This window comes from Myxocyprinus asiaticus, chromosome 28 (assembly GCF_019703515.2).
Source record: "Myxocyprinus asiaticus isolate MX2 ecotype Aquarium Trade chromosome 28, UBuf_Myxa_2, whole genome shotgun sequence".
NCBI classification, from domain to species: Eukaryota; Metazoa; Chordata; class Actinopteri; order Cypriniformes; family Catostomidae; genus Myxocyprinus; species Myxocyprinus asiaticus.
The window spans coordinates 38,945,154-38,966,281 of NC_059371.1; the positions used below are offsets into that span (position 1 = coordinate 38,945,154).

A 21,128-nucleotide genomic window follows, 5' to 3' on the forward strand; every position below is an offset into this window, starting at 1 on the left:
ACAGCCTGAATGTCAATACAGTAAAATACAACTTACTGTATATTTTATATATACTATATACAGGTGCTGGTCATATAATTAGAATATCATCAAAAAGTTGATTTATTTCACTAATTCCATTCAAAAAGTGAAACTTGTATATTATATTCATTCATTACACACAGACTGATATATTACAAATGTTTATTTCTTTTAATTTTGATGATTATAACTGACAACTAAGGAAAATCCCAAATTCAGTATCTCAGAAAATTAGAATATTGTGAAAAGGTTCAATATTGAAGACACCTGGTGCCACACTCTAATCAGCTAATTAACTCAAAACACCTGCAAAGGCCTTTAAATGGTCTCTCAGTCTAGTTCTGTACGCTACACAATCATGGGGAAGACTGCTGACTTGACAGTTGTCCAAAAGACGACCATTGACACGTTGCACAAGGAGGGCAAGACACAAAAGGTCATTGCAAAAGAGGCTGGCCGGTCACAGAGCTCTGTGTCCAAGCACATTAATAGAGAGGCGAAGGGAAGGAAAAGATGTGGTAGAAAAAAGTGTACAAGCAATAGGGATAACCGCACCCTGGAGAGGATTGTGAAACAAAACCCATTCCAAAATGTGGGGGAGAACCACTACGCACAGACGTATGCAAGACATGGGTTTCAGCTGTCGCATTCCTTGTGTCAAGCCACTCTTGAACAACAGACAGCGTCTGAAGCGTCTCACCTGGGCTAAAGACAAAAAGGACTGGACTGCTGCTGAGTGGTCCAAAGTTATGTTCTCTGATGAAAGTAAATTTTGCATTTCCTTTGGAAATCAGGGTCCCAGAGTCTGGAGGAAGAGAGGAGAGGCACACAATCCACGTTGCTTGAGGTCCAGTGTAAAGTTTCCACAGTCAGTGATGGTTTGGGGTGCCATGTCATCTGCTGGTGTTGGTCCACTGTGTTTTCTGAGGTCCAAGGTCAACGCAGCCGTATACCAGGAAGTTTTAGAGCACTTCATGCTTCCTGCTGCTGACCAACTTTATGGAGATGCAGATTTCATTTTCCAACAGGACTTGGCACCTGCACACAGTGCCAAAGCAACCAGTATCTGGTTTAAGGACCATGGTATCCCTGTTCTTAATTGGCCAGCAAACTCGCCTGACCTTAACCCCATAGAAAATCTATGGGGTATTGTGAAGAGGAAGATGCGATATGCCAGACCCAACAATGCAGAAGAGCTGAAGGCCACTATCAGAGCAACCTGGGCTCTCATAACACCTGAGCAGTGCCACAGACTGATCGACTCCATGCCACGCCGCATTGCTGCAGTAATTCAGGCAAAAGGAGCCCCAACTAAGTATTGAGTGCTGTACATGCTCATACTTTCATGTTCATACTTTTCAGTTGGCCAAGATTTCTAAAAATCCTTTCTTTGTATTGGTCTTAAGTAATATTCTAATTTTCTGAGATACTGAATTTGGGATTTTCCTTAGTTGTCAGTTATAATCATCAAAATTAAAAGAAATAAACATTTGAAATATATCAGTCTGTGTGTAATGAATGAATATAATATACAAGTTTCACTTTTTGAATGGAATTAGTGAAATAAATCAACTTTTTGATGATATTCTAATTATATGACCAGCACCTGTATACTATTTTTATTGTATAATGTGTATTCTATATTGTGTGTATTGTATACTGTACATTGTATATTATTATTTGTATATTGTGTTGTGTGTAATTATGTGTATATTAGATATGTAAATTGTGTTGTGTAAATCTGATGTTTATTGTAAACTGGTATATGTCTCATCACTGTCATGACTGCTATGTTGCTCGGAACTGCACCCAAGGCTTTCACCCACCGTTGCACTTGTGTATATGGTTGTGTGACAATAAAAGTGATTTGAACGCAGCAGCGCATCTGGTCTTCAATCAGCTAAAGAAGGCTCACGTCACCCCACTCTTGATTTCACTGCACTGGCTGCCAGTAGCTGCCCGCATCAAATTCAAGGCTTTGACTCTGGCCTTCAGGACAGCCTGTGGAACAGCTCCCTATTACTTCAATTCACTCCTCCAGGTCTATGTTTCTACTCGCTCTGCGGTCACTGAACGAGCGGCACCTGGTGGTCCAATCGAAAAGAGGCACAAAGTCTATTTCATGATCATTCACTCTCTCTGTTCCTCTGTGTTAGAATGATCTTCCAACCTCCACACGATCAACATTCAAGAACCAGCTGAAAACAAATCTGTTCCGCCAGAACCTAACCAATCCACACTAAATGCACTTAAACAATATTTAACAATTATGTCTCGTTCTTCTACTCCAGCTTCTAACTTGGCAGTGTGATACTGCAGATATTGTTGACTTTTGTTTGACAAATTGATTGCTATGTTCCTCATTTGTAAGACACTTTGGATAAAAGCATCTGCTAAATGACTTAATATAACACCCTTATATTAAGAAATGCAATTATTTTATTGAACATTGCTGTCTTTAAAATATTGCAGTTGCTGGTGTTTAAGTGAGCGACAGTTTTCACACAGAGAAAAATTGTCTGACCCTTGAGTACGTGGATCCTCCCACTGTGTTGTTCTGGTCAGGTGATGAACAAAGTAAACTCTGCCATTAGAGTCAGTTCGTTTCTCTAAAAGAGAGAGACAGAAAGAGAAAAGATATCAGGAGGACATTAGGAGCCAAGTTTACACTTTAAAAAGCTTTTCCTTAAACAAATCATTCTGGTCTATTATCAGCATCCGGGCTAGATTCACCCGTTGATTTAAACTGAGCAAGCGGTCTCATTTGTTAAATTTGGGACACTGAAGGATGTAGTGGCTAATTTTAGTCGCAGGTGCTGATAATAAGGTTACCAGAACAATAAGACACAGCTGCTAGTCCAGCATGCTAAAGAAAAGCCTCAGCTCAGTATTCACAATTTGTCTAACCGAAGTTGCTCTTTACAATAAAAAGAGAATTTGTCTCTCTCTCTCACCCCATCCATGTGGCAGAGGTCCCAATGGGTCAAACTCCTTATTCTGAGGGGCTGCAGCCTGATCCTGCAACTACAGAATTAAAATAATTAAAAAATAAATTGACAAACTGTTTCACATTGTGTTTAGTCGCTTTTGACAGTAAATAAGTACAGTAGATAATATGACAAACATTTAAAGACATAAAACTGCATTCACACTAGAGGTCGACTAATAGTGGATTTGTGGATTTTGATAACCACGGTGGTAGAAAAGGCAGACAACCTTATAATAAAGTTTTTTGTGCATAATCAGAAAAATTAAGAATGGTGCAGAACACGGGACTTTTAACTATAAAAAAGCCCAAAACACACCGTGGACTCTTATTTTGAAATGACGGAGACTTATATGCAAGTATTTACCAAATTAAGCAATTTGTAGCCTAAATATTCACTTGATGAAGATTTTGGCAAATATATTTATGTATATTTCACCAGATAAGGTTTATTGATGAGGAATAATAAAAAAAAAAGGACTATCTGCAACTATCGGCATAGATTATTGAAGATAACTGATAGTTCAAAAAAGCGACTAGTGGCACTTATTAATCGTAAACTGAAATATCGGTCTACATCTATTCACACCACATTTAACGTCCAAAAAGTGACTCATTTCCAAGTACAAAACAGAATATTCAGCTTTATAGGACTTGATTTTATTCAACCGGACTTGACTGAACCTGTTACGGCTTTAATGTTATTGGTTTATGTTACTCCTCCCCGCCCACATGGCCTTGGTGATGTCAGCAGATGTGAAAAAACATTTCAGGGGCAGAGAAAGTTGCTGCATTTTGATGAATGATTACAAAAATGTATTAAATAAATATTGCCAATTTTGATTTCACACTGTCTTTTAAATGGACGGTTCAACCAAAATGTAAATTTATGTCATCATTCACTAACCCTCATGTTGTTACATATTTCACGTTACATCTTTCTTCCGTGGAACACATAAGGAGATGTATGGGAAACATACACCTTACCGATTATGCTAAATAAGCCAACAACATGTGTGGTCATGTAAATGCATTAAACAGTGTTCCTTTATCGTGTAAGGACATAAACGGCATAAGAATAAATCGATTGACAAGGGTATATTTTTGCCTGTTAGGCCGATTTCGTGTTGCATGTAAACACCTTAAGCTGCATTTTTACTGGCTTATCCAATGTGTGCGAACGCCTCTTCACGGTTTAACGTCAAAAGCAGAGAACAACACAACTTTTTCAATTGTTATGTAGAAGCAGATTTCTTGCTTTATCTGATATCCGGGAGTAATCAGCATATTGGTGTGCATATACATGGGTTAACTGTTCAGAATTTCTGAATAAAGTCATTCAGGTTTGGAACAACAGAATTGTCATTTTTTTTTGTGAACTGTCCCTTTAAGAGTAGAGCCCACTTTGCCAGTTATTTACGTTTGCGTAAAACATTTCAAACCCCCAGTCATCCTCATACTTGAAGCTTGTTTGTGTGTTTACATTAGAGTCACTCACCCCAAAAATGAATCTTTGGTTGAACTGCTGCATGGCTCCCTGCAGTTGACTGCGCTGGTGTTGCCACTGCTCGAAGTTCCGCACCGTCTCCATCGTGGGGCGCTGCCACGTGGTCGTTCTGGTGATGTGGTCCACAAAATACACCCGACCCAACGGGTCCACACGCCGCTCCCAGCTACGACAGCAAGCGCAATCAACTAAATTGCTAAATTGCAACAACTGCAACTTTTTCAACCACATTTTGTTAACCTTACAGAATTAGATTAGGACATTTTGCATTCTATTAGATGTCCTTTTATATTATATATGGTATTAAATGAGTTACATTTACAGTGTCTGTTCTAAATTAAGTTAGATAAGGGATAATTCACCCAAAAGTTGCTTCTTTTATTCATACAAAGTAAATGGTAACTCAGGCTGAACATTCTGCTTTTGAGTTCCACAGGAGAGAGAAAGTCAGTCAGATATGGATGACTGGTTGAACTATCCCTTTAAAATTTATCAGGTGCTATTTAAAGCAATATTGTGATTTCAGCAACAATTCAATACATGAGATCTCTGATTCAAACCTAAAACCATCAAATTAGCAGTCCTGATCATGAACTATTGGGCTCATATTGGATCAAATTTGTGGTACAGTTAAAACATGTTAAACACGCATATAAAATATGCAAAGCACATTCTTTCAGGGGGTGTGTCCAGTATTTCAGAGAGACGGGATGTATTCTCACCCTGCTGGTAACAGCTCCGGTCTCTCCCATGTCGTTCTCTTCTCCACATGATCAACAAAATACAAACGACCGTTCTGATCCACACGTTGCTCCCAACTATAAAAACACATATACACGCAGATATGACAATTAACAGTCAACCGATATCGGTTTAAGTGGCCGAAAGAAAGCAGAGTGACCGATATGATTCATATATATGATATATCATGTACTTTAATGACAAATTATTTTAAGCAATATGTCCTCAAAATGTTTTTCTGTTAACAAAGCTGTTGGTCGATTTCCTAGTTGACAAGGAGAAACTACCACTTCTGTTAATTAGCAAAGCAAATCACTGTTATCATGTCAATCATTTTAAAATTGACAATTATCGGACAATTAATTGGCCTGGCCAATATACAGTATCAGCAGGGCCGTTTCTACCTATAAGCGGTATAAGTGGCCGCTTAGGGCCCCCGAGCCAGCTGTTATGGCTCATTCAGGCAGTGGTATAGAGGGGACCCTCTTGTGGCATGGGAGGGAAGGGGAAATGTAACTGCAAGCAGAGAGTTGTAGCTAGATGTGACACACATACATGCACGGTCAAAGGGTTTTTCATTTAAAAATGAACATAAGCCGGGGGCCAGGGAAGCTCAGTGGTAAAATACGCTGGCTACCACCCCTGGAGTTCGCTAGCTCGCTAGTTCGAATCCCAGGGCGTGCTGAGTGACTCCAGCCAGGTCTCCTAAGCAACCAAATTGGCCCAGTTGCTAGGGAGGGTAGAGTCATATGGGGTAAAACTCCTCGTGGTCGCTATAATGTGGTTCGTTCTCGGTGGGTCGCGTGGTGAGTTAAGCGTGGTTACCGTGGTGGATGGCGTGAAGCCTCCACACGCACTGTCTCCATGGCAACTCGCTCAACAAGCCATGTGATAAGATGCGCGGGTTGACGGTCTCAGATGTGGAGGCAACTGGGATTCGTCCTCCACCACCCGGACTGAGGCAAATCACTACGTGACCACAAGGACTTAAAAAAAAAAAAGCACATTGGAATAACATAACATAAGCCAGTTACCTGGCTAGATGGTGTTTGTTCATTGTCATGCATTAAATTGCAACAATTAGTTAGCTAGAGTTTTGCAGTAGACTCCCATTGTAGATACAACGATCAGCCACAACATTAAAACCACCTGCCCAATATTGTGTAAGTCCCCCTCGTGACGCCAAAACAGCACCAACCCGCATCTCAGAATAGCATTCAGAGATGCTATTCTTCTCACCACAATTGTACAGAGTGGTTATCTGAGTTACAGTAGACTTTGTCAGTTCAAACCAGTCTGGCAATTCTCTGTTGACATCTCTCATCAACAAGGCATTTCCGTCCACAGAACTGCCGCTCACTGGATGTTTTTTGTTTTTGGCAAAATTCTGAGTAAATTCTAGAGACTTTCAGGAGATCAGCAGTTACAGAAATACTCAATCCAGCCTATGTGGCACCAATAATCATACCATAATCCAAATCACTGAGATTAAAAAAATGTTTTGGGGAGGCAGTGGTGGCTCAGCGGTTAAGGCTCTGGGTTACTGACCAGAAGGACGGGGGTTCCATCCCCAGCACCACCAAGATGCCACTGTTGGGCCCTTGACCCTATCTGCTCCAGGGGTGCCGTATCATGGCTGACCCTGCACTCTGACACCAGCTTAGCTGGGATATGTGAAAACAAATAAATTTCACTGTATATATATGCAAAAATGTATGTATAATGTGTGACCAAAATAAAGGCTTCTAGGCTTCTAATTTTTTTCCCCTTTCTGATGGTTGATGTGAACATTAACTGAAGCTCCTGACCCGTATCTGCATGATTTTATGCACTGCACTTAAGATAATCACATGGATGATTGTTGGTGCCAGATGGGCTGGTTTGAGTATTTCTGTAACCGCTGATCTCCTGAGATTTTCACATACAGCGGCCTCTAGAATTTACTCAGAATGGTGCAAAAACAAAAAACATCCAGTGAGCGGCAGTTCTGTGGACAGAAATGCCTTGTTGATGAGAGCGGTCAACAGAGAATAGCCAGATTGGCTCGACAAAAAATATTAGGCAGGTAGTTTTAATGTTGTGGCTGATCGGCGTAGTTATTTATTGTCATTTATTGTTAATTTGTATAGCTATTTACTGTAAATTTTGTGCCGTTAATATATTGCAATTTCAAGTAAATCTATTCAAATTTGTTGTTATTGTGGGGTCATTCTTGTGTAGGCCTGGATAAGAGTGGCCGGGGGGGTTCCTCTAAGTGGGATTTCACTTAGGGCACCCATATGCTCAGAAACAGCCCTGAATATCAGTCTCTCTCTCTCTAACTAGAATTAACAGTATTTTTTTTTTATTAAAACATTTTTTTTTCTTTCAGTTATCGGTATTGGTCTGATTAGGCCGATATAATCAATTTTACATTAAACATTTTGATGCCTGATTTTATTTGAAGTGCATGATTTCACTTAGTGTGAAAAACATTTTTGTTTTAAAGACAAAATAGTAAAAGTTTAAAGAAATAGTACAGATTTACACTATCGGCCAAAATATCGGTTATCGAACATAAAAAGAATTATCAGGCATTGATATCGGCCAAAACAATTGATATTTGCAAAATCCCAAATAAACACTAAGGAAGTTTTGCAAATGGCATGTTTGCACCCTTGAAGGGCACAGCGGGAAAGGGACGCAACTCGAAGTGTCGTTCCAAATGAAAGTAGGAAAATGACTATTTTCACGAAGGGCCCACAAGGGTACATTCATATAATAATGCCATGCTCCATTCAGAGTACCCACTTCAAGGGCTCTGTCCTTTAGGGTGTGTAGGGCATAGGGATGATCACTTTCGATTAAACTTCAGCCTTAATTAGTTTGTGTTGTTGAGGGTTGTTACTAAGCTACATGTTTATTTGCGAATTTCATGACTGTCGTACCCTGGCGGCAGTGGCCCAGTGTTCACCATACTGGGAATCCTGTTGGGGGCGGGGACTACGCTGAGAGCCATCCTACCGGGCTGCTCCTGTGTAGGGGCGGGACCACAGTCAGAGGCTGCACCCCCAGAATGGTTACGAATTGGAGTGTCAGAACGTGACGAATCGCTGCCATCAAGAAACGAGCCAGTAGAGGGAGCTACAAAGAGAAAAATATTATTATTTGCATAGCATTCGAATATTTAAACATTTTCACAATGTATGCTTCACAAAACAATGAAAAAACTATATATATTTTCACAATTAGAGATTAGGGTGGCCATTTACCGATATTATGCAGATATATGTAAACAATATATTTGATTCGATACAATGTAAATTAGAAAATAACATGTACACAAATTTAATGTACACAATATTTACTCAAGTTTCACAAAAAAAAAAAAAACATTTGAAAATAGAAAATGTATACTATTTACTGACAAGATTGTCCGTCAGTTAATCGGACACGGTTATTGGCGAAACCGATAAGTGTCAAATATCGGTTGACAGATCGGTCTGGACAATGCTTTGGTCTATCAATATTTCACAATGCATAAGAGAACAGATTTTATCAAAAATTATTGTCAAGAGTGGTGTAAATGGACAGGTGTCCCACCTGGTGAAGAGGTGGGTCTGTGTGGGGTTGGCGGAGGAGGTCGAGAGGGTCGTGCGGGTCTCGGGGGTCGTGACCCTCTGGTTGCCCCTGAAGGGGAGTCCAATCCATTTACACGGCCATTAGGGGTTGATGCTCGCTCCTGACTGTCTGACACTGCAGGCGATGGATCTCTGCTACTCCAGAGAGAGAGAGAGACAGATACTGTTTATAAGCAGAAGAAAGCTCAGGAACAAGCCATTTTTACATATGATCAGAAAATATATTATGTAACATGACTCAAATAATCACAAGTTTACTTCATAAAGGGTTCCCAACCCTTCTGACCAATGAATTTCCATCACTTTTCTAGTTGTTTGTGATTAATGGATGATTATTATTTTATTGCACTTAAAATAAGCAATTTGTAGTGAAGCATAACTAAAAAAAAGTTTAATACAAATTTACATATACATATACATACACACATATTATATACATACATACACACATACACTACATTATATATATATATATATATTAAAAAAAATCACCATATAGACTATAAAGGTCTTATTACTTTTCATGACTTTTTCAGGCCTGGAAATTAATAACGATACTGACTATTAGAGAGAAGGGTGGCCATTTACCTATATTATAATATACACCGATCAGCTACAACATTTAAAACACCTGCCTAATATTGTGTAGGTCCACCTCATGCCACCAAAACAGCACCAACCATCTCAGAATAGCATTCTGAGATGATATTCTTCTCACCATAATTGTACAGAGCGGTTATCTGAGTTATCGTAGACTTTGTCAGTTCAAACCAGTCCAGTCATTCTCTGTTGACCTCTCTCATCAACAAGGCGTTTCCATACACAGAACTGCCGCTCACTGGATGTTTTTTGTTTTTGGCACCATTCTGAGTAAATTCTAGAAACTGTTGTGTGTGTATATCCCAGGAGATCAGCAGTTACAGAAATACTCAAACCAGCCCATCTGGCACCAACAAGCATGCCACGCTCCAAATCTCTGAGATCACATTTTTTTCCCCATTCTGATGGTTGATGTAAACATTAACTAAAGCTCCTGACCCGTATCTGCATGATTTTATGCACTGCACTGCAGCCACGCGATTGGCTGATTAAATAATCGCATGGATGATTGTTGGTGCCAGATGGGCTGGTTTGAGTATTTCTGTAACTGCTGATCTCCTGGGATTTTCACACACAACAGTCTCTAGAATTTACTCCGAATGGTGCCAAAAACAAAAAACAAAAAACATCCAGTGAGCGGCAGTTCTGTGGATGGAAATGCCTTGTTGATGAGAGAGGTCAACAGAGAATGACCAGACTGGTTTAAAATGACAAAGTCTACTGTAACTCAGATAACCACTCTGAACAATGGTGGTGAGAAGAATATACATCTCTGAATGCTATTCTGAGATGCGGGTTGGTGCTGTTTTGGCGGCACGATGGGGACCTACACAATATTTGGCAGGTGATTTTAAAGTTGTGGGTGAAAAATATAGAAATTTCTATAAATCACTATACAGACTTTTAAGGTTATATAAATGTTCATGACTTTCCATGCCATTTAAAATGTTATTAATTTCCATTACTTTTTCAGTATTGTAGAAGTAGATCTGGCGCTACTTTACACACATGGATAGAAACAACAGGAATGGCGCAGAGAAATCCAGCAACACTAGCAGTGATAAACTTTGTTTGACTCAAATAAAGTCATTATTTGACGCCATTACTTTTTCAGGCCTGAAAATGGCTAAAATTCCCTGATATTTACAGTTGACTGTGGATCTCCTGCTCAAAATCAAACTGCAGAAAAATCACAGCAAAAGAAACACTGTGCACTCCAATTTTTTCATTTTGACCTAACATAACAGCTAATTCAATTACCTCCTGCTCAAAATTTCATAAAGCTCAGACTCCCCATTTAAAGTACCTGAAAAAACAAAGAAAGTAACATTATTTCATTTATTTGTGGTCATTTTAGTGGAATCTTACAATAATGTATTTTTATAAAAAATATATACTTTTCTTCACAAGCAATGGCTATTTAAAGGTCTCACTTTGGTTGTTGGCCTCTGCAGTAAGGAACGTCTCTTGATCAACCTGCAGACCGTCCAAACACACGGACAGATCACCAACAATATCAGACTGATCTCTGTCTGCGCACAACTGCAGCGTCTGCACCACCTCACAGACTGACAGACAAACAACAGAGCAAAAAAAACTGTTAAAGAGACAAAACAGAAGCATTTTAAAAGGAAACTGGCACTAAACACAATCAGTTCAGAGACTGTGATCGAAACTACACTCAAAATCATGCCAGTCTTAAACATCACTACATTTGCTGGAAATACAAATAAAAAAATAAATAAATAAATAAATAAAATTTTAGTAATATTTTAAAAAGTTAATTGAGGTGTGTGACGTGTATCTGCAAGTTTGACATTCTTTGGCTCTGAATGTATCGACATTTAATCATGTGCAGGATAAGAATTATATACAGTATACAGTTGTGCTCAAAAGTTTGCATACCCTGGCAGAAATTGTGAAATTTTGGCATTGATTTTGAAAATATGACTGATCATGCAAAAAAACTGTCTTTTATTTAAGGATAGTGATCATATGAAGCCATTTATTATCACATAGTTGTTTGGCTCCTTTTTAAATCATAATAATAACAGAAATCACTCAAATGGCCCTGATCAAAAGTTTACATACCCTTGAATGTTTGGCCTTGTTACAAACACACAAGATGACACACACAGGTTTAAATGGCAATTAAAGTGTAATTTCCCACACCTGTGGCTTTTTAAATTGCAATTAGTATATGTGTATAAATAGTCAATGAGTTTGTTAGCTCTCATGTGGATGCACTGAGCAGGCTAGATACTGAGCCATGGGGAGCAGAAAAGAACTGTCAAAAGATCCGTGTAACAAGGTAATGGAACTTTATAAAGATGGAAAAGGATATAAAAAGATATCCAAAGCCTTGAAAATGCCAGTCAGTACTGTTCAATCACTTATTAAGAAGTGGAAAATTCGGGGATCTCTTGATACCAAGCCAAGGTCAGGTAGACCAAGAAAGATTTCTGCCACAACTGCCAGAAGAATTGTTCGGGATACAAAAAAACCCACAGGTAACCTCAGGAGAAATACAGGCTGCTCTGGAAAAAGACGGTGTGGTTGTTTCAAGGAGCACAATACGACAATACTTTAAAAAAAAATGAGCTGCATGGTCGAGTTGCCAGAAAGAAGCCTTTCCTGCGCCAATGCCACAAAAAAGCCCAGTTACAATATGCCCGACAACACCTTGACACGCCTCACAGCTTCTGGCACACTGTCATTTGGAGTGACGAGACCAAAATATGGTCACAACCATAAGCGCTATGTTTGGAGAGGGGTCAACAAGGCCTATAGTGAAAAGAATACCATCCCCACTGTGAAGCATGGTGGTGGCTCACTGATGTTTTGGGGGTGTGTGAGCTCTAAAGGCACGGGGAATCTTGTGAAAATTGATGGCAAGATGAATGCAGCATGTTATCAGAAAATACTGTCAGATAATTTGCATTCTTCTGCACGAAAGCTGCGCATGGGATGCTTGGACTTTCCAGCACGACAATGACCCTAAGCACAAGGCCAAGTTGACCCTCCAGTGGTTACAGCAGAAAAAGGTGAAGGTTCTGGAGTGGCCATCACAGTCTCCTGACCTTAATATCATCGAGCCACACTGGGGAGATCTCAAACATGCGGTTCATGCAAGACAGCCAAAGACTTTGCATGACCTGGAGGCATTTTTCCAAGACGAATGGGCAGCTATACCACCTGCAAGAATTTGGGGCCTCATAGACAACTATTACAAAAGACTGCACGCTGTCATTGATGCTAAAGGGGGCAATACACAGTATTAAGAACTAAGGGTATGCAGACTTTTGAACAGGGGTCAATTCATGTTTTTCTTTGTTGCCATGTTTTGTTTTATGATTGTGCCATTCTGTTATAACCTACAGTTGAATATGAATCCCATAAGAAATAAAAGAAATGTGTTTTGCATGCTCACTCATGTTTTCTTTAAAAATGGTACATATATTACCAATTCTCCAAGGGTATGCAAACTTTTGAGCACAACTGTATCTACAATACTATTTTTCCTATTTAAAATGTTAATTCTTGATATCTGCAATAGAATTACTACTAGTGATCATTTATGATATCAGGAACAAGGTTTGTAATAATAAAAATGTTAATTCTTTATTAAAAAAAAAGGACATCACTACTCGTGGAAATACCCATTCATTATAACAAAAATGTATAATATTTTTCATATATGTAACGGTATTTTCACTAGAAGAATTTCACAATGATCTGTCATTCACTCCTATTAAAAATGCAAATACAGATATTTGTAATTAATTAAGTACTGGATGGAATTCTGAATATACTTGTCAGCTATGTACTTCTTACTTGTAAAAAAATATACATTTTGATATAAGGTAAATATTACAGTGTTACTAGTGATGCTAGTATGCTAATTTTGCTATTTACTAATTAGTAACGAGGTTTGTTTTAGAATAAAAACATGAATTTTTTTTTTAAAAGACATCATTACTTGCGGAAATACCCCTTCCTTGATGTCAAAATGGAATTTCAACTAGTATAAAATTTTATTTTTGATTTCTGTAACAGCATTTTCACTATAATTTCACAATTATCTGTCATTCACCCTTGTTCAAAACACAATTACAGATATTCACTATAATTAATTTCTTACCAGTTTAAATTCCAATTTCACATATCAGCAAAGCATTACTTATATGGCAAGCACTTTCAAGCTTTAATCACATGCAGGACCTAAATTATAGATATCTGCAATTAAATTTTCACTAGTTGAAATTTCTTGATATCAACGCAATAACCACAAGTGTAAATGCAAAATTTTGATATCAGTAATGAAGTTTCCACTAGTCAAACAGTTAATGCTTGATATAAAAAAATTATGGCATTACTCAAAAAAATACCTAAACATAACTTTTGTTATCTTTATTTTCACTGGTTGAATTTCACAATGATATGTCATTCACTCTTATTCAAAGTGCAATTACAGATTTTTGAAATTAATTTTGGACTAGACAGTTCTGAATATACAGTTGAAGTCAGAAGTTTACATACACTTAGGTTGAAGTCATTAAAACTAATTTTTTAACCACTCCACAGATTTCATATTAGCAAACTATAGTTTTAGCAAGTCGTTTAGGACATCTAATTTGTGCACGACACAAGTAATTTTTCCAACAATTGTTTACAGACTGATTGTTTCACTTTTAATTGACTATATCTAAATTCCAGTGGGTCAGAAGTTTACATACACTGTTAACTGTGCCTTTAAGCAGCTTGGAAAATTCCAGAAAATGATGTCAAGTCTTTAATCAATTAGCTTCAGATAGGCTAATTGGTGTCAATTGGAGGTGTACCTGTGGATGTATTTTAAGGTCTACCTTCAAACTCAGTACCTCTTTGTTTAACATCATGGGAAAATAAAAAAAATCAGCAAAGACCTCCAAAAAATAAAATAAAATAAATAAAATGTGGACCTCCACAAGTCTGGTTCATCCTTGGGAGCAATTTCCAAACACCCGAAGTTACCACGTTCAACTACACAAACAATAGTATGCAAGTATAAACACCATGGGACCACGCAGCCATCCTAAAGCTCAAGGAGATGCATTCTGTCTCCTAGAGATGAACGTAGTTTGTGCAAAAATTTTAAATCAATCCCAGAACAACAGCAAAGGACCTTGTGAAGATGCTGGAGGAAACAGGCAGACAAGTATCTATATCCACAGTAAAACGAGTCCTATATCGATATAACTTGAAAGGCTACTCAGCAAGGAAGAAGCCACTGCTCCAAAACCGCCATACAAAAGCCAGACTACAGTTTGCAAGTGAACATGGGGACAAAGATCTTACTTATTGGAGAAATGTCCTCTGGTCTGATGAAACAAAATTTGAACTGTTTGGCCAAAATTACCATCGTTATGTTTGGAGGAAAAAGGGTGAGGCTTGCAAGCCAAAGAACACCATCCCAACCGTGAAGCATGGGGGTGGCAGCATCATGTTGTGGGGGTGCTATGCTTGAGGAGGGACTGGTGCAATTCATAAAACAGATGGCATCATGAGGAAGAACGATTATGTGGATATACTGAAGCAACATCTCAAGACATCAGCCAGGAAGTTAAAGCTCTGCCGCAAATGGGTCTTCCAAATGGACAATGACCCCAAACATACCTCCAAAGTTGTGGCAAAATGGATTAAGGACAACAAAGTCAAGATATTGGAGTGGCCATCACAAAGCCCTGACCTCAATCCGATAGAAAATTTGTGGGCAGAACTTTAAAAGCGTGTGCGAGCAAGGAGGCCTACAAACATGACTCAGTTACACCAGTTCTGTCTGGAGGAATGGGCCAAAATTCCAGCAACTTATTGTGAGAAGCTTGTGGAAGGATACCCAAAATGATTGACCCAAGTTAAACAATTTAAAGGCAATACTACCAAATACTCACAAAGTGCACGCAGACAAGATGGCGGCATGCATGTACGCAGCGGCTTAGGTCTCACTAAATTTCGTTGTACAGTTGTGCAATGACAGTAAAGTTATTCTAAGGTTCTAAGGTAAACTTCTGACCCATTGGGAATGTGATGAAAGAAATAAAAGCTGAAATAAATCATTCTCTCCACTATAATTTGACATTTCACATTCTTAAAATAAAGTAGTGATCCTAACTGAATTAAGACAGGGAATATTTTGTATGATTAAATGTCAGGAATTGTGAAAAACTGAGTTTAAATGATTTGGCTAAGGCGTATGTAAACTTCCGACTTCAACTGTACATATCAGCTATGCACTTCTTGTAAAAATTATATAATTTTGATTTATATAATTACATTGTTACTAGTGAAAATGTCCATTCCTGATAACAAGAACTGCATTACAACTAGTAAAAAAATTAATTTCAGATATCTGTAATGTTACTGAAACTAGAAAGAAAGCCTTGTAGTATATCTTTAATTGCACTTAAATTTTTGAAATCTAAAATCCATTTCCAGATATCTGAAATAAGCATTGCCACAAGAGAAATGTTTTTACTAGTGCACACCTAATAACTGATACAAAATTATAGCATTTTAACTAGTGATAACTGAATTATAGATATCTATGATTCATATACTGCACATGATTAAATGTCAATTCGGCTTTCCATACTATCGGTGCTGTCAGGTTTGTGATGGCATGTGAGTAAATTCTGTTTATTTTTATCTCATTCTTCTGTGTGTGTGTGTGTGTTCAGAGTTGTCACAGAGGTTATCTAGGTCACACCTGCACGATGCTTTAAAAAAAGTCTTATTGTGCATCTTTTAAGTGGTTAATGTGGTGATGGGGCAGAGCAGAGAAACTCACTTTTCATGTCGTTAGATTTGAGAATCTCGTTGACGTCAAGAGTGGCCACGCCCATCAGAACATCAGACTTCAGCGTCTGATGACTCCAAACACGGAAAATTAGCTTACTGAACGGAGTCACAATCCTGATGGTCAAACAATGCAGATAATATTACAAACAAAAGATCTAGACAGACACAAATGAAACATGTCAAACTCTAACTATGAGTAACAGTAATAGTGATGCTTGCCTTTGAAAACACTACTAATAATGGAGTCTATAGCTAGTTCTGAAAAAAGTACTAATGCTAAATTGAAGCATAATTAGGAACCGGTAGAGTGTGTGTGTGTGTGTACTTAATAAAAACACACTTGTTAGTGCTGGTACTAAATAAAAAATACAGGCTTAAAAACACAGTGTGTGTTTGTGTGTGTATAAACACTCACACAGTGAACAACTGCTTCCATTTGGGTGAGTGTGTGTTGTTACATTTCTCTGTTTTTTTGGACTGGCCATCCACACACACTTCCACATACGGATTTGGTCCAAACCAGTTCTTCCTGCTGTCCTTCAGTTTGGCGGAGATCACTGCACACAGGGAGAACAGACGGTCAAACATGCATGTAATCAGCGTTAGAACTCGGTGACCTCACGTACAGTCATGACCGAATGTTTGCAAACACATTAAACACTAAACATTACCGTAGTAAACCAGGAGATCTGCCTTAAGGGCAGGCCTACAGGTCAATAGACTACAATTGTATTTTTCCTTTTAACAAAATGAAAATACACAAACAATATTTATTTTTGGTATTGAAATGTTCCCCTTTAGTATTTTAAAATATGCAAATGAGGCATCATTTTGCACAAAAACGGCATAATATTACAAAAGTGATGCAGACTCCACAGAAAAAGTCACATCTTTTTTGTTTTAATGTGATAACTCACTGGTGGTTTTTTATATTTATTTAACTTTAATAAAAAATTTTTAGATTAAATGCCCCATAAAATGATATTTCAAAAATTCCTATTACAATTACCCTGTCAGAAGGCAAATTATAAAATGAAGGCCCTGTATCAATTATAAAACGTAAGATATTATGTTGACTACGAGTAAAATGCCACGTAAAAAATGCCTCTTGAAGCTAATTTATTTGTTAAAGGTGATGTAAAATAATAAAAATTAAACCTTTATAAATATTGTTTGCTATTATGTTCTCTTATTAGAAAGTATGGTTGTTGTTTTTCTTTTTGCAGAAAATCTCAATTTCAACCAAACAAAACTGTTTCAGAATCAAAGCAAATTCCTAAAAAGAGAGAAGCCTTATTTTCTGCTTGGAATGAAAAATGAAGCGGTGTAGATAAAATACATAGAATATTATTTTTAAGAAATAGATATACAGTATATTGATAGTTGTTTCATTCCAATGAACATGACAAATCTATCATTACTTTGGACATCGTTTTAAATAAAAAAGGAACTTATTATTTTTTCTGATGTTTTGAATCACTTCCCAAAAAACTGTGTATATTGTGATATATTTTGAGCAAAAATATCAAGAATATCACATTATAATTTTTTATATATAATCGCCCACCCCTAGATGCCTGCAGTACATCCCATTAAAGTGGATTAATGGTTTAATACTAGTGCCCGACCGATATACCGGCAGATATTCATCTTTCACCGATATATCGTATCGGCATATATGTTTACCGATATGCGCAGATATGAAAACTTTTTTCAGAACATATAACGCAGAAAACAATCCTTTAGAATTGGTGTCATAACATAGTTTGTCCAGCAGAGCGTGCTCCGACTCCACTGTTTACAGAGCTGAGCTGACGGTGGTTCTGCAGAGTTAAGCGGTGTCTTCTCGGTAAGTTGCTTACTAGTTTGTGAAATACATAGCCAGCTATAGTTTGTCAGTGCATTCAGTAATGTAGCAGATTGAAAGGTAAACATCAGAGCATCTTTTTGCAGCTCAGCAGACACAGGTGCAGTGGTGGATTGTGTCTGTTGAGAGCTGATTTCACGCTACGTTGTTACCTAATTGGTGAGACGCAATGCTGGTTCATCTTTTACTCTCCATGACAACGAGCTTATAGCTAACTAGCAAATCACGTAGCTACTTTCATTGCTTGTCAGCTGAGTAGAAGCTAATGTGTAAACATTCACCAAACTGTTTTGTTCAGGATTCACAGTTTGGTACCCCCTTCAACCGAACAATTCCGGTCGTTGCATTTACAAAATGTAACATTTAAAAGTCTGGTTTTCCACCATTGAAAGTTTCCCCTGAACTTGTATAGCAGAATACAATAACACTATGCTTCTTGTTTTACAACCTGCCAATTTGAAGTTAGGTCACACATGAACCTCTGAAACCTCTACAATTCCCTGTTGGAAAAAACAGCTTAAGCTGGTAGCTGTGCTTTGGAACATGGTAGCTGGTTCAAGGTGGTCCTTAGCTGGTCCAAGCTGGTCTTAAGCTGGTCCAAGGTGGTCATGAGCTAGTCCAAGCTGGTCCTTAGCTGGTCCAAGCTGGTCTTAAGATGGTCCAAGGTGGTCATGAGCTAGTCCAAGCTGGTCCTTAGCTGGTCAACCAGCTCCTATGTTCCAAAAACCAGCTTGACCACCTTGAGCTGGTATGACAAGCTGGTAGCTGGTCTAAGCTGGTCTCCCAGCTTGGACCAGCTAATGACCAGCTTGGACCAGCTAAAGACCAGCTAGAAACCAGCTACCATGTTCCAATACACAGCTACCAGCTTAAGCTGGATTTTCCACTAGGGAACTGTCTGTTTTCTTCTGTTATCTCATTTAGAGTGTGGCACTATTAGAGTTTATTATTCAATATTTTTACAATTATTAAAAGGAGTTGGGAAGACAAAGACCATCAATCAGACAACGAGCTGATCAGAACGATCGCTACATCAGATAAACCACAGGCAGACACATATGCAAACACACAGAGAGGAAACATACCCATGATCTGTAGCTGTGCTTTCATTGAGATGCCATCAGCAGGGCCCGCTTTAACTACACTGCTGGCCATGACATGAGCGGATCTGAGACCTGCCAAAAAAAAAAAAAAAAAACCATGAGGAAACATTAGCAAATGTAGCAAACAACCACCCAACTACAACAGTACAACACAACAGAGGACGTGAGAGGAATTTGGGAAAGATAAAAATGGAGAATGTATCAAACATCACTGAAGTTTGTGGACAGTCCTAACCCTAACCCTAAACCTAAAGTCTTGAAATATTATTTTGTAGAAAATGCTATAAATGTTGTTAGACACAAAGATTAGATTTCAACAATCTCATAGAAGCATATATGTGTTTTAAACTAGATTTTTAGCATTTTATCACCTCGGACAACTGTATTGTTAACAGCCCTTATGGTTATTTAGACAAACTGCCTCTTCATCATATGCACACACATACAGATATATTGATACAGTCAATAATCTAAAGTACTGATACAATAGTGCATCCTAATAATTGTGAAATATCAACAATACGATTGTCAGGGCACAACATATTTGAACATATCTGAAACTACGAGACTCTCAAACTTGGTCCTCAGAAAAAAATAGTTTATGCACAGAAGTAAAATCTCTGCAAACATCTGTGAACGCTGAAGAAACTTTACACAATGCACATTCAGTACAACACTGTCTGAAAAGTAAAATAGTTCAGCTTCATCTTTCTCCCAGCTTCCACATCTACTATAGCCATGAAAACTGTTAACCTTCTCCACCACTGAAAAGAGATCCCCGTTTGCTCATTGGACTTGATAACGTTTTCTCGAGTTACATCACAAAGCTTCATTAAGAATCACACACGATAAAGCCCGAAACGCTCACAGTCACATCACACGGGGGACAGAGAGAAAGGAAGAGCTATCTGCCAGAGATCTGACGAAACTTTCACTGGAGCTCAACTCGGAGTTAATTATTCATCACTGATCGTGTGTCGAGCCTCAATAATAGCTACAGGCCGAACCCAGAGACGTCACAGATACAGACATAAAACCACAAGAGCGAAACATTGTTTTAATTACAGTGACAAGCTTCTAGTTCAGAGGTCACGACAGATTTCCAGCCTCGCAGTTTCCATTTTTACTTGCCACACCACAAAAAAAGTCTATTTTGAATTTACAGAAATTAATAAATTGCGGTCAAGACAGCAGGATCTGACTTGCACATGTATACCCCACCAGCACTGGATATTCATCCTAATAAAACTTGATCTACCCATACAAATGTTTACATTCCCAAAATATAGTCGTTACTACAGTTATTGAGGTCTCCTTCATGCAGTGTAAAAAATCTTTCAGGCCTCTTAAATGATACTTTGGCACAGCTGTACCATTTTACAGTACTGATGGTATCAGAGGGTAAAAGCATAATAATACCATAGTATTTTGATATACATCTTGATTAACCTTGATAACTCATCGGTAATAGAGCGCATAGAGTTTCCAGAAGTAAAAATCTCATTTATTTCTTCCATAGACAAATTTATTTTCATTGCTAACTTAATATAAACCTTTAAAAGTGTCATGAGCTCTGAGGTTGTTCATCAATGCTATATGCTTCCGCTGAAGCCATCAGTCTGCGTTATTTCAACTTCATTATTAAAAAATCGAATTTAAAGGGATAGTTCACCCAAAAATGAAAATTCTCTCATCATTTACTCACCCTCATGCCATCCCAGATGTGTATGACTTTCTTTTTTCTGCAGAACACAAATGAAGATTTTTAAAAGAATATTTCAGCTCTGCTGGTCCATACAATGCAAGTGAATGGTGACCAGAACTTTTAAGCTCCAAAAAGCACATA

The 21,128-nt window shown here is 38.1% G+C and overlaps 1 protein-coding gene across 1 annotated transcript in view; it reads right to left on the reverse strand.

The window, feature by feature from the left end:
• LOC127418754 (E3 ubiquitin-protein ligase Itchy-like) overlaps positions 1 to 21,128 on the reverse strand; it is a 43,413-nt gene that overhangs the window by 17,615 nt on the left and 4,670 nt on the right. Inside the window, exons 2-12 of the mRNA XM_051659532.1 lie at positions 19,265 to 19,354; positions 16,728 to 16,869; positions 16,302 to 16,426; positions 10,909 to 11,043; positions 10,736 to 10,781; positions 8,838 to 9,010; positions 8,183 to 8,378; positions 5,237 to 5,332; positions 4,506 to 4,680; positions 2,976 to 3,045; positions 2,546 to 2,630 (exon numbers count right to left, since the gene is read on the reverse strand). Coding sequence (XP_051515492.1) covers positions 2,546 to 2,630; positions 2,976 to 3,045; positions 4,506 to 4,680; positions 5,237 to 5,332; positions 8,183 to 8,378; positions 8,838 to 9,010; positions 10,736 to 10,781; positions 10,909 to 11,043; positions 16,302 to 16,426; positions 16,728 to 16,869; positions 19,265 to 19,334 — 1,313 coding nt within the window. The 5' untranslated portion in view covers positions 19,335 to 19,354. The remainder of the gene's footprint in view (positions 1 to 2,545; positions 2,631 to 2,975; positions 3,046 to 4,505; positions 4,681 to 5,236; positions 5,333 to 8,182; positions 8,379 to 8,837; positions 9,011 to 10,735; positions 10,782 to 10,908; positions 11,044 to 16,301; positions 16,427 to 16,727; positions 16,870 to 19,264; positions 19,355 to 21,128) is intronic.